Here is a 13641-nt window from a genome sequence, read left to right on the forward strand (position 1 = left end):
CAGTTAGTCTAACATCAGTTGTGGACAAACGCTTGACATCCGTAAAGTGTTGTACTCCAGGGGTCAGTGCTGGGTCTGCTTTTGTTCTTTGTGTGTATATAGATGATTTGGACTTGGACAAAATTTCTCACCTTATTAATGCGACTTGTGCACATGTTGTCCAAATGCTGTAGTTTTTGCCCTGGGACCCTTTCTGTTGATCTCTGAATACTGGAAGCTGGAGCATAATTGGTGTCCAGTCTTCCAAAAGTCCAACCTCCCTTTTCTCTCAAGTCTTTGAACATGTTGTCACCTCCCAAATCCATGCCCATCTTCCCACAATTCCATGTTTGAACCTCTTCAATCAGGTTTCTGCCCCCGCCACAACACTGAAACAGCCCTAATCAAAGTCACAAATGACATCCAATGTGACTGTGACCGTGGTGCATTATTCCAACTTGTCCCTCTCGACTTGTCTGCAGCCTTTGACACGGTTGACCACACCATCCTCCTCCAACGTGCCTCTACCATTGTCCAGTTGAGGGAGACAGTCCTCACCTGGTTCCACCCTTGCCTATCAAGTAGTAACCAGAGAATCTCCTGCAATGGCTTCTCTTCCTCCTCCCTGCATCGCTACCTCTGGAGACCCTCTCCTATTTCCTTGGCCCTCTCCTATTTCTTACATTGCCCCTTGGTGAAATCTTCTGAAACCACAATGATAGGTTCCACATGTACACTAACGACACCCAGCTCTACCTTACCACCACCTCTCTCGAACCCTCCACTGCCTCTGTGTTGTCAGACTGCTTGTCTGACATCCAGTTCTGGATGAGCCGAAATTTCCACCAATTAAACATTGGGAAGATGGAAGCCATTGTCTTCGGCCCCTGCCACAAACTCTGGTTCTTCACCAAGATTCCATCCCCTCCTTGGCCACTGTCTGAGGCTGAACCACACTGTTCACAACCTCACTGTCCTATTTGACCCTGAGCTGAGCTTCCGATCCCAAGTACTCTCCATCACCAAGACTGCCGACTTCCACCTTCATAATATCGCCGCCTCCGCCCCTGCCTCAGCCCATCTGCTGCTGAAACTCTCATCCATGCTTTTGTTGCCTGTAGTCTCGAATATTCCAACACTCTCCTGGCTGACCTCCCATCTTCCACCCTCCACAAATTTAAGCTCATCCAAAACTCCGCTGCCAGTATCCTGTCTCACACCAGGCCCCGGTCAACCATCACTTCTGTGCTTGCTGACCTACATTGGCTCCTGGTCGGCGAACGCCTTCATTTTGAAATTCTCATCCTCTTGTTCAAATCCCTCCATGGCCTTGCCCCCACCCCACCACCTCTTCCCCCACCCCCATCTCTGTAACCTCCTCCGGCCCTACAACCTTCCAAAAACTCTGCGTTCCTTCAACTCTGGCTCTTGTCCATTCCCCCACCCCCTTCCTTCACATCACCATTGGTGGCCGTGCCATCAGCTGTCTAGTCCCTAAGCTCTGGAATGCTCGCCCTAAACCTCTCCACCTCCTCCTTTCAGACTCTCCTTAAAACATAGAATTTTACAGCACAGAAACAGGCCATTGGGCCAACGGGTCTATGCCGGTGTTTATGCGCCACTCCTCCTCTCCCCCCTTGCTTCACCTCGCCTTGTCAAACTTACCTCTGTGACCAAGCTTTTGGTAACCTATGCTAATGTCTCCTTTTTTTGGCTTGGTGTCAATTTTTGTCTGATTACGCTTCTGTGAAGCGCCTTGGAACGTTTTACAACGTTATAGGTGCTATATAAATGCAAGTTGTAGTTGTTGAATTGCAAATGGCAGGAAACAGCCACATGCACAGGTGCAGTTTGTTGTGATGGTACCAACCCATGGCAAAGAGTGGGCGGCAGTGGAGTCCGATCCCAAACACATGCAGGTAGTGAACTTTACTCGATCAGTCATCCGAGGAGCACTGTCTGCCATGGCTCCCTAGTGTCTGCAAGTACATTTACTGCTCTGTAAACATCCTTCCTTTAAAATCCTCTTCAGTGTAGTGGTGGCGTATCCTGACTCTCTGGCCAGTAATGCTTTTGTCCATATGTGTCACCAACAGCTGTTCCTGTGTGTCACCCAATGCACTCTGCTCTGGCTCACTAATTCCTCTCGGATGGACGTCTCTGGGTTGGCGAGTGAATTAGTGCTGGCAGGGCCCGATGCACTAAGTGTAGTTCATCTTCTTTGGGCACATCTGAAAGAGGACAAGAGAAGCTAAGTTCACGAGTCACTTTCAGTAGAAGGAGTAAGGTTTTATCATGCAGTTTGCTGACCAGTAATGCAGAGAGCAGTAGGATGAGAAGGAAGAGAAGCAGAATGTCATCAGGAGTTTGCAGCTGGCACAGGCCCTCTTGCTTCCCCATCTTTGACTCTCACTGTGGCCTTCCTCCCCAGGTTTAGTAGAGCTTCCTCCTCCTAGGGGGTGAGAATGCGGAGGTTTGGATGTCCACCATCTGCCACAGCACTCGCTCTTTGTTTTTATGTGCATATCTTGCCCTTGGAAAAAGAATGCAAAATGTGAGAATTGTCTTTTGTTTCCATGATGTGTAATAAAACCTAGGTCAGCATGCAGCTCATCATGTGTGTGATGGCAGAGTGATGCAACAAACAATTGCATTCCAAGTGAGGCTTTTAGTGGGGTGAATGCATGTAAGGATGTATGTGAAGGAAGATGGCCAAGTGATCGCTGGGGGTATAAAGGGCACCATCCTGGAGGATTGATGGCAAGGCCTGCCTACCTCCTTCCATTGCCCGGGGCCTGACACTGTTTTGTGCCAAACAGAGCTTTCTTCCTCTGCTTGACTTCATCCACCAACATGTCCACAGTTGCAATGGCAGACCTGCTCCTCAAAAACTTTGTTGCTATGTTGCAAATTTGATTTTGTGTGTGCCTGCCCTTTAAGCTACTGCAGGTCTTTAAATCCTGCAGGTGCACACTAGTCCCTACCCCCAGCAGGTGAACTCCAAATCTAGAGTGTTCCTGGCATCTGGATATTGCCCAAATATTTTAATTAGGCTGACCCTGGAAATGACAGTGGGGCCTGCCCAGTTCACATCTATACAATAATACAAAAATGAAAAATTACTGCGGATGCTGGAAATCAGAAAATACTGGAAAAAGGCAGCATCTGTGAAGAAAGGTCATCGACCTGAAACGTTAACTCTGTTTCTCTCTCCACAGATGCTGCCTGACCTGCTGAGTATTTCCAGCATTTCTCTTTTTATTTCACATCTATACAAATTTAGCCCAGTCATCATTAATTCCACAATATTTGTCGAGCATAGAGACTATGTGTCAACTGGAAATGTAATGCTGGGGTTGGGGTGGGGTGGGCGGGTGATCCTCTCTGAACTTATTGCTGCCCAGAGGCACTGGGCACATAGTTGTAAAATGTTGTATTTCATATTACCCTAATTTGCACCATATTCACAAAAATTGCTTCCAAAAGTAATGTATTATTTTGACCAGCAACTTGCCTTTTCTTCGAAGCAGGCTATCGTTGGAACAAATGATCTAGACATATTTCGAATGTACATGTTACTCTTTGATTGTTCAATGTAATTTCAATGTAATACATACAGTAAAAGTCAAGCTTTCTGATGCAGTTTTTTTTTGCTTGTACAGGCATTTATAAGACCTTTTCGAGAACATCATATTGATCCAACTGCAATAACCAGGCACGACTTAATTGAGACTAATGGAGATAACTGTATGTTTACCATTGTTCCACTGGCCCATATGACCTACAGGTTTCTCACCAACAGTCCAGGTGAGATTATATAATTCTTTATTGTGACCCATCCTTTCATTGAGCAAAGAAGTCTTCAATTTCATAAAGTTTTGAATCCTGGAATTAGGGTTACAGGTATCCCACTGACCCAATTGCAAGAAACTGCAAGGAGCTTGTTGGCACAGCAGTTAGAAGGGTTCTGGTCAGAACAATAAGTTCCCAGGTTTATCCCTGATCCATATGAGGAACTTGTGGATTACCATGTCACCAAGATAGCAGCCATCCATGCAGCTGCCTCTGCTGCTTCCCCCTCCCTCCACCCCTTCTGCTTGCTCACCATGTCAAACATCCCAAGACCAAAGGCCTGTCTTCTGGCCTCTCTCTAGTTTCTTCTCTAATTGTTCATCCCCCCCCCCTAAAACCCTCTCCAAGTTCATCTCGCCCATGAGATCAACCTCTTGCCCCCCTGTCCCTGTTTCCAATCAACTGCTGACCACATAACTTCCCTTCCTGGCCCCCATTCAGTTAATGTTGCAAGTGGTTCCCTCTTTTCTAGCACCATTCCCCCCTCCCCCCTTTTTAATACTGCCATCACCACCCCTCATTTCAAGAAAATGCTCCCTCAACCTTTCTGTCCTCATTAACTACCGCTCCATCCCCAACCTCCTTTCCTCTCCAAAGTTCTTTGAATGTTTTGCTATCTCCCAGATCCATGCCCATCTCTTCCCGTTGCACCCTATTTGAACCCCTTCAACTGGGTTTCCAAACCCCACCCACACACAGCACTGAAATGGCCCTAACCCAAAGACATTGCAGGTTTTTTCTTAACTCCCTCTCTTCACTCTTTATGGTAATCAGAGGTAAGATCAAGCAAGTTTTAAAACTTTTCCAACAATTGGTTTTATTGTGATTAAAACACTGCAGGTTTACAGATAGAGATGCATGCAACCTTAAGTCAGTAGTATAACTCAAAACTGAGAGTGGTTACATTTTTCTGTCTTGGGAGACTGAGGGGTTAATTCTTTGTTGACATCCTTCTTGGTGTTCTTCTGGTCTGTCTCCTGGACTGTTGTCTCCTTTCACTTTTTAGAATGGCTGCTCTTATACCATTCATGCTGGTAAAAACAAGCAGCTGATACTTTTCCCCTTCCCTTTCCCATGGATCAAACAAGCTGATACTACAGCTTCTGATGTCTATGGCAATTTCCCACAGACTTTCAAGGCCTAGATAGTCTTTATCTTTAACCTCGCCCCTTATCTCCGCAAAAGTACATTGTCTCAGTTACCCTTCTACGCAGTCTGAAGCAATAATAATACCTTTCAAACTCGGTCAACCTTCTCAGAATGCCGTATTGAACAGTCAAGTCTAACAGTTCTATGTTCCATCCTTGTTGAACCAAACTCTACTTCTTTAGCAAATGAAAAATCCATATTGAAAATCCTTCAACATAAACAACATTCTGTGTGACTGTGGATCATTTTCCCTCCTCATCACTTATGCAGCCTTTGACATCTATTGTCCAACTTGATGGTACCCATGGATTGGAGGGTAGCTAAGTACCCCACTATTCAAAAAAGGTGGTAGAGAGAAAACGGGGAATTACAGACCAGTAAGCCTGACATCGGTAGTGGGGAAAATGCTAGAATCCATTAACATATAGAAACATAGAAGATAGGAGCAGGAGTAGGCCATTCGGCACCCTCGAGCCTGCTCTGCCATTCAATGAGATCATGGCTGATCATACAAATTCAGTACCCTGTTCCTGTCTTCTCTCCATATCCCTTGATCCCATTAGCCTTAAGAAATATATCCAACTCCTTCTTGAGTATATTTAATGAATTGGCCTCTACTGCCTTCTTTGGCAGAGAATTCCACAGGTTCACCACTCTCTGGGTGAAGAAATTCCTCCTCATCTCTGTCCAAAATGGCTTACCCCAAATCCTTAGACTGTGACCTGGTTCTGGACTCCCCGACCATCGGGAACATCCTTCCAGCATCTAGTCTGTCTAGTCCTGTTAGAATTTTATAAGTTTCAGTGAGATCCCCTCTCATTCTTCTAAACTCCAGCGAGTACAAGCCCAATCGACCTAATCTCTCCTCATACGTCATTCCTGCCATCCCAGGTATTAGCCTGGTGAATCTTCGCTGCACTCCTTCCATGGCAAGAACATCCTTCCTCAGATAAGGCGACCAAAACTGCACACAATACTCAAGATGTGGCCTCACCAAGGCCCTGTACAATTGCAGCAAGACATCCCTTTTCCTGTACTCAAACCCTCTCGCTACGAAGGCCAACATACCATTTGCCTTCTTAACCGCCTGCTGCACCTGCATGCTTACTTTCAGCGACTGGTGCACAAGGACGCCCAGGTCTCGTTGCACTTCCCCTTTTCCCAATCTATTGCCATTCAGATAATAATCTGCCTTCCTGTTTTTGACACCAAAGTGGATAATCTCGCATTTATCCACGTTATATTGCATCTGCCATGCTTTTGCCCAATCACCCAACCTGTCCAAATCATACTGGAGTTTCTCGGCATCCTCCTCACAGCACACACGCCCACCCAACTTTGTGTCATCTGCAAACTTGGAGATATTACATCTAGTTCCCTCGTCCAGATCATTAATATATATTGTGAATAGCTGGGGTCCAAGAACCGATCCCTGCGGTACCCCACTAGTCACTGCCTGCCACTCGGAAAAAGAGCCGTTTATTCAAACTCTTTGCTTTCTGTCTGCCAACCAGTTCTCTATCCAAGTCAATACCTTGCCCCCAATCCCATGTGCCTTAATTTTACATGCTAATCTCTTATGCGGGACCTTATCGAATGCCTTTTGAAAATCCAAATACACCACATCCACTGGTTCTCCCTTATCTATTTTACCAGTTACATCCTCAAAAAATTCCAGTAGATTAGTCAAGCACGATTTACCTTTTGTAAAGCCATGTTGACTTTGTCCGATCCGGTCACTTTTTTCCAAGTGCTCTGCTATTATCTCCTTTATAATGGACTCTAGCATTTTCCCCAATACCGATGTCAGGCTTACCGGTCTGTAATTCCCCGTTTTCTCTCTACCACCCTTTTTGAAGAGTGGGGTTACATTAGCTACCCTCCAATCCATGGGTACTGTTCCAGAGTCTATCGAATTTTGGAAGATGACCAGCAATGCATCTACTATTTCGAGGGCCACTTCCTTAAGTACCCTAGGATGTAGATCATCAGTGCCCTGGGGATTTATCGGCCCTCAATCCCAACAATTTCCCTAACACCATTTCCCTACCAATACTGATTTCTATCAGTTCCTCCCTTTCATTGGAACCTATGTTCCCCGACATCTTTGGGAGGTTATTTGTGTCCTCCTTTGTGAAGACAGATCCAAAGTATGTATTTAATTGGTATACCATTTCTTTGTTCCCCATTATAAATTCCCCTGATTCTGACTGCAAGGGACCTACGCTTGACTTCAATCTCTTTCTCTTCACATATCTATAAAAGCTTTTACAGTCAGTTTTTATGTTCCCTGCAAGCTTACTCTCATACTCTATTTTCCCCCTCTTAATTAATCCCTTTGTCCTCTTTTGTTGGATCCTAAACTGCTCCCAATCCTCAGGTTTACTGGTTTTTCTGGCCAATTTATATGTCCTCTCCTTGGATCTTATGCTATCCCTAATTTCCCTTGTTAGCCACGGTTGAGTCACCTTTTTTGTTTTATTTTTATGCCAAACTGGGATGAACAAATTCTGCAGTTCATCCATGCGATCTTTGAATGTTTGCCATTGCCCATCCACCGTCAACCCTTTGAGTGACATTCCCCAATCAATCCTACCCAACTCGCACCTCATACTATAGTAGTCTCCTTTATTTAAATTCAGGACCCTGGTCTCTGAGTCAACTATTTCACTCTCCATCTTAATGAAGAATTCTATCATATTATGATCGCTCCGACCCAAGAGGCCTCGCACAACAAGATTGCTAATTAATCCTTTCTCATTACATAATACCCAGTCTAAGATGGCCTGATCTCTAGTTGGCTCCTCGACATATTGGTCCAGGAAACCATCCCATATACACTCCAGGAATTCCTCCTCCACAGTATTGTTACTAATTTGGTTAGCCCAATCTATATGTGGATTAAAGTCACCCATGATGACTGCTGTGCCCTTATTGCACGCTTCTCTAATTTCCCGTTTAATGCCATCCCCGACCTCCGCATTACTGTTTGAAGGTCTGTATACCACTCCCAATAACGTTTTCTGCCCCTTGGTATTTCTCAGTTCTACCCATACAGATTCCACATCATCAGAGCTAATATCCTTCCTTTCAATTGTGTTAATCCCCTCTTTAACCAGCAATGCTACCCCACCTCCTTTTCCTTTCTGCCTATCTTTCCTGAATATTGAATACCCCTGGATATTGAGTTCCCAGCCTTGGCCACCCTGGAGCCATGTTTCCGTAATCCCAATCATATCATATTCGTTTACCTCTATTTGCGCAGCTAATTCATCCACCTTATTACGAATGCTGCTCGCATTAAGACACAAAGCCTTCAGGCTTGTTTTTTTAACGCTCTTAGATCTTTTAGAATTATTATTTACTGTGGCCATGTTTGATTTAAACCCTTGATTTCGCTGCCTGTCACTTTTGTTTTTCTCCTTCCTGTCTGTTGCTTTTATCCTTGTTTCCCTTTTCTCTGTTTCCCCACTCAGGTTCCCAACCCCCTGCCATTTTAGTTTAAACCCTCCCCCAGAGCACTAGCAAACACTCCCCCTATGACATCGGTCCCGGCCCTGCCCAGGTGCAAACCGTCCGTTTTGTACTGGTCCCACCTCCCCCAGAACCGGTTCCAATGTCCCAGGAATTTGAATCCCTCCCCCTTGCATCATTCCTCTAGCCATGTATTCATCTGAAATATCCTTCTATTTCTGCTCTGACTAGCACGTGGCACTGGTAGCAATCCTGAGATTACTACCTTTTGAGGTCCTATTTTTTAATTTACCTCCTAACTCCCTATATTCAGCTCTTAGGACCTCATCCCGGTTTTTACCTATATCGTTGGTACCTATATGCACCACGACAACTGGCTGTTCACCCTCCCCCTCCAGAATGCCCTGCAGCCGCTCCGAGATATCCTTGACCCTTGCACCAGGGAGGCAACACACCATTCTGGAGTCTCGTTTGCGGCCGCAGAAATGCCTATCTATTCCCCTTACAATAGAATCCCCTATTACTATAGGTCTCCCCCTCTTTTTCCTCCCGTCCTGTGCAGCAGAGCTACCCCTGGCGCTAGGAAGTTGGCTGCTGCTGCCTTCCCCTGGTAAGCCGTCCCCCCCATCAGTAGCCAAAGCGGTATCTGTTTGGGAGGGGATGGCCACAGGGGACCCCTGCACTACCTGCCTGCGCCTACTACTCTGCCTGTTGGTCACCCATTCCCTTTCTGCCTGTGCCACCTTTATCTGCAGTGTGACCAACTGATTAAATGTGCTATTCACAATGTCCTCAGCATCGCGAATGTTCCAGTATGTATCCACTCGCAGCTCCAGCGCCGCAATGCGGTCTGCCAGTAGCTGCAGCTGGACACACTTCCTGCACACATGGTTGTCAGGGACAGAGGAAGTGTCCCTGAGTTCCCACATAGCGCAGGAGGAGCATATCATGGCACTGGGCTGTCCTGCCATGACTTACCCTTTAATTAATTGAAATTAAATTAAACAAATCAATCCCACCAATTACACTACAGATAAATGATATATTTTAGGGCCCTGGTTTATCAACAGTCCCCGCTACACCACAGAGACCCTAGAAACTATAAACCACAGAGATAGAGTTTAAAAAAGAGAGAAATACTCACCAACCAATCACTTCCCTGCTTTCTGGTGACGTCACACTTCGATTACTTTTTACTTCTCTCCCTCTCTGACATTGGAGATTGGAACACCTACCTGGTCTCTGGGGGCCTTTTAAAGCCTCGACGCTCGTGTTTCCCGCCGCTGCCGCTGTGAGGCCTACCTGGTCTCTGGGGGCCTTTTAAAGCCTCGCCACTCGCGTGTCCCACCGCCGCCGCTGCCTCTGCGAGGCCTACCTGGTCTCTGGGGGCCTTTTAGAGCCTCGATGCTCGTGTTTCCCGCCGCTGCCGCTGTGAGGCCTACCTGGTCTCTGGGGGCCTTTTAAAGCCTCGGCGCTCGTGTTTCCCGCCGCTGTGAGGCCCACCTGGTCTCTGGGGGCCTTTTAAAGCCTCGGCGCTCGCGTTTCCCACTGCCGCCGTTGCTGCTGTGAGGCCTACCTGGTCTCTGGGGGCCTTTTAAAGCCTCGCCGCTCGCGTTTCCTCCTGCCGCCGCCGCTGCCGCTGTGAGGCCTACCTGGTCTCTGGGGGCCATTATAAAAGATGTAATAGCAGAGCACTTGGAAAACAGTGACAGGATCGGACAAAGTCAACATGGGTTTTCAAAAGGTAAATCGTGCTTGACTAATCTACTGGAATTTTTTGAGGATGTAACTGGTAAAATAGATAATATGGTTCTCTGTAAACTTTCATGCCAATAAAGCATTTGAATTGGAATTGGAGAACCAGTGGATGTGGTGTATTTGGACTTTCAGAAGGCTTTTGATAAGGTCCCGCATAAGAGATTAGCGTGTAAAGTTAAGGCACATGGGATTGGGAGCAAGGTATTGACTTGGATAGAGAACTGGTTGGCAGACAGAAAGCAAAGAGTTGGAATAAACGGGTCTTTTTCCGAGTGGCAGGCAGTGACTAGTGGGGTACCGCAGGGATCAGTCCTTGGACCCCAGCTATTCACAATATATATTAATGATCTAGACAAGGGAACTAGATGTAATATCTCCAAATTTGCAGACGACACAAAGCTGGGTGGGCATGTGTGCTGTGAGGAGGATGCCGAGAAATTCCAGTATGATTTGGACAGGTTGGGTGATTGGGCAGAAGCATGGCAGATGCAATATAACGTGGATAAATGTGAGGTTATCCACTTTGGTGGCAAAAACAGGAAGGCAGATTATTATCTGAATGGCAATAGATTGGGAGTAGGGGAAGTGCAACGAGACCTGGGTGTCCTTGTGCACCAGTCGCTGAAGGTAAGCATGCAGGTGCAGCAGGCAGTTAAGAAGGCAAATGGTATGTTGGCCTTCGTAGGCTTTGAGTACAGGAACAAGGATGTCTTGCTGCAGTTGTACAGGGCCTTGGGAGACCGTGCAGTTTTGGTCGCCTTATCTGAGGAAGGATGTTCTTGCCATGGAAGGAGTTCAGCGAAGATTCACCAGGCTGATATCTGGGATGGCAGGAATGATGTATGAGGAGAGATTGGGTCGAGTGGGCTTGTACTCGCTGGAGTTTAGAAGAATGAGAGGGGACGCAAGGAGCATTCGGAATAAGGTGGATGAATTAGCTGCGCAAATAGAGGTAAACGAATATGATATGATTGGGACTATGGAAACATGGCTCCAGGGTGGCCAAGGCTGGGAACTCAATATCCAGGGGTATTCAATATTCAGGAAAGATAGGCAGAAAGGAAAAGGAGGTGGGGTAGCATTGCTGGTTAAAGAAGGGATTAACACCGTTGTAAGGAAGGATATTAGCTCTGATGATGTGGAATCTGTATGGGTAGAACTGAGAAATACCAAGGGGCAGAAAACGTTATTGGGAGTGGTATATAGACCTCCAAACAGTAATGCGGAGGTTGGGGATGGCATTAAAATGGAAATTAGAGAAGCGTGCAATAAGGGCACAGCAGTCATCATGGGTGACTTTAATCTACATATAGATTGGGCTAACCAAATTAGTAACAATACTGTGGAAGAGGAATTCCTGGAGTGTATATGGGATGGTTTCCTGAACCAATATGTCGAGGAACCAACCAGAGATCAGGCCATCTTAGACTGGGTATTATGTAATGAGAAAGAATTAATTAGCAATCTTGTTGTATGAGGCCCCTTGGGTCAGAGCAATCATAGTATGATAGAATTCTTCATTAAGATGGAGAATGAAGTAGTTGACTCGGAGACTAGAGTCCTGAATTGAAATAAAGGAAACTATGATGGTCTGAGGCGCGAGTTGGGTAGGATTGATTGGAGGATGTCACTCAAAGGGTTGACGGTGGATAGGCAATGGCAAGCATTCAAAGACTGCATGGATGAACTACAGAAATTGTTCATCCCAGTATGGCATAAAAATAAAACAAAAAAGGTGACTCAACCGTGGCTAACAAGGGAAATTAGGGATAGCATAAGATCCAAGGAGAGGACATATAAATTGGCCAGAAAACCCAGTAAACCTGAGGATTGAGAGCAGTTTAGGATACAGCAAAGGAGGACAAAGGGATTAATTAAGAAGGGGGAAATAGAATATGAGAGTAAGCTTGCAGGGAACACAAAAACTGACTATAAAAGCTTTTATAGATATGTGAAGAGAAAAAGATTGAAGTCAAGCGTAGGTCCTTGCAGTCAGAATCAGGGGAATTTATAATGGGGAACAAAGAAATGGCAGACCAATTTTGGTTCTGTCTTCACAAAGGAGGACACAAATAACCTCCCAGAGATGTCAGGGAACATAGGGTCTGATGAAGGGGAGGAACTGAAAGAAATCAGTATTTGTAAGGAAATGGTGTTAAGGAAATTGATGGGACTGAAGGCCGATAAATCCCCAGGGCCTGATAATCTACATCCTAGGGTACTTAAGGAAGTGGCCCTAGAAATAGTAGATGCATTGCTGATCATCTTCCAACATTCGATGGAATCTGGAACAGTACCCATGGATTGGAGGGTAGCTAATGTTAACCCACTATTCAAAAAAGGTCGTAGGGAGAAAACGGGGAATTACAGACCGGTAAGCCTGACATCGGTAGTGGGGAAAATGCTAGAGTCCATTATAAAGGATATAATAGCTGAGCACTTGGAAAGCAGTGACTGGATCGGACAAAGTCAACATGGATTTACAAAAGGTAAATCGTGCTTGACTAATCTACTGGAATTTTTTGAGGATGTAACTGGTAAAATAGATAAGGGAGAACCAGTGGATGTGGTATATTTGGACTTTCAGAAGGCTTTCGATAAGGTCCCGCATAAGAGGTTAGCGTGTAAAGTTAAGGCACATGGGATTGGGGGCAAGGTATTGACTTGGATAGAAAACTGGTTGGCAGACAGAAAGCAAAGAGTTGGAATAAACGGATCTTTTTCCGAGTGGCAGGCAGTGACTGGTGGAGTACCACAGGGATTGGTCCTTGGACCCCAGCTATTCACAATATATATTAATGATCTAGACGAGGGAACTAGATGTAATATCTCCAAATTTGCAGATGACACAAAGCTAGGTGGGCGTGTGTGCTGTGAGGAGGATGCCGAGAAACTCCAGGATGATTTGGACAGGTTGGGTGATTGGGCAGAAGCATGGCAGATGCAATATAACGTGGATAAATGTGAGGTTATCCACTTTGGTGGCAAAAACAGGAAGGTAGATTATTATCTGAATGGCAATAGATTGGGCGAAGGGGAAGTGCAACGAGACCTGGGTGTCCTTGTGCACCAGTCACTGAAGGTAAACATGCAGGTGCAGCAGGCGGTTAAGAAGGCAAATGGTATGTTGGCCTTCGTAGCGAGAGGCTTTGAGTACAGGAAGAAGGATGTCTTGCTGCAGTTGTACAGGGCCTTGGTGAGACCATATCTTGAGTATTGTGTGCAGTTTTGGTCACCTTATCTGAGGAAGGATGTTCTTGTCATGGAAGGAGTTCAGCGAAGATTCACCAGGCTGATACCTGGGATGGCAGGAATGACGTATGAGGAGAGATTGGGTCGATTGGGCTTGTACTCGCTGGAGTTTAGAAGAATGAGAGGGGATCTCATTGAAACTTATAAAATTCTGACAGGACTGGACAGACTAGATGC

The 13641-nt window shown here is 45.9% G+C and overlaps 1 protein-coding gene across 3 annotated transcripts in view; it reads left to right on the forward strand.

Moving 5' to 3' along the window:
* peds1a (plasmanylethanolamine desaturase 1a) overlaps positions 1-13641 on the forward strand; it is a 136993-nt gene that overhangs the window by 94867 nt on the left and 28485 nt on the right. For all 3 annotated transcript variants that reach the window (XM_085991490.1, XM_085991492.1, XM_085991489.1), the window contains one exon: positions 3642-3786. In XM_085991490.1, the coding sequence (XP_085847616.1) occupies positions 3642-3786 (145 nt within the window). The remainder of the gene's footprint in view (positions 1-3641; positions 3787-13641) is intronic.

This window comes from Somniosus microcephalus, chromosome 6 (genome assembly GCF_052327205.1).
Source record: "Somniosus microcephalus isolate GS21.2 chromosome 6, FLI_Smic_1.0, whole genome shotgun sequence".
NCBI classification, from domain to species: domain Eukaryota; kingdom Metazoa; phylum Chordata; class Chondrichthyes; order Squaliformes; family Somniosidae; genus Somniosus; species Somniosus microcephalus.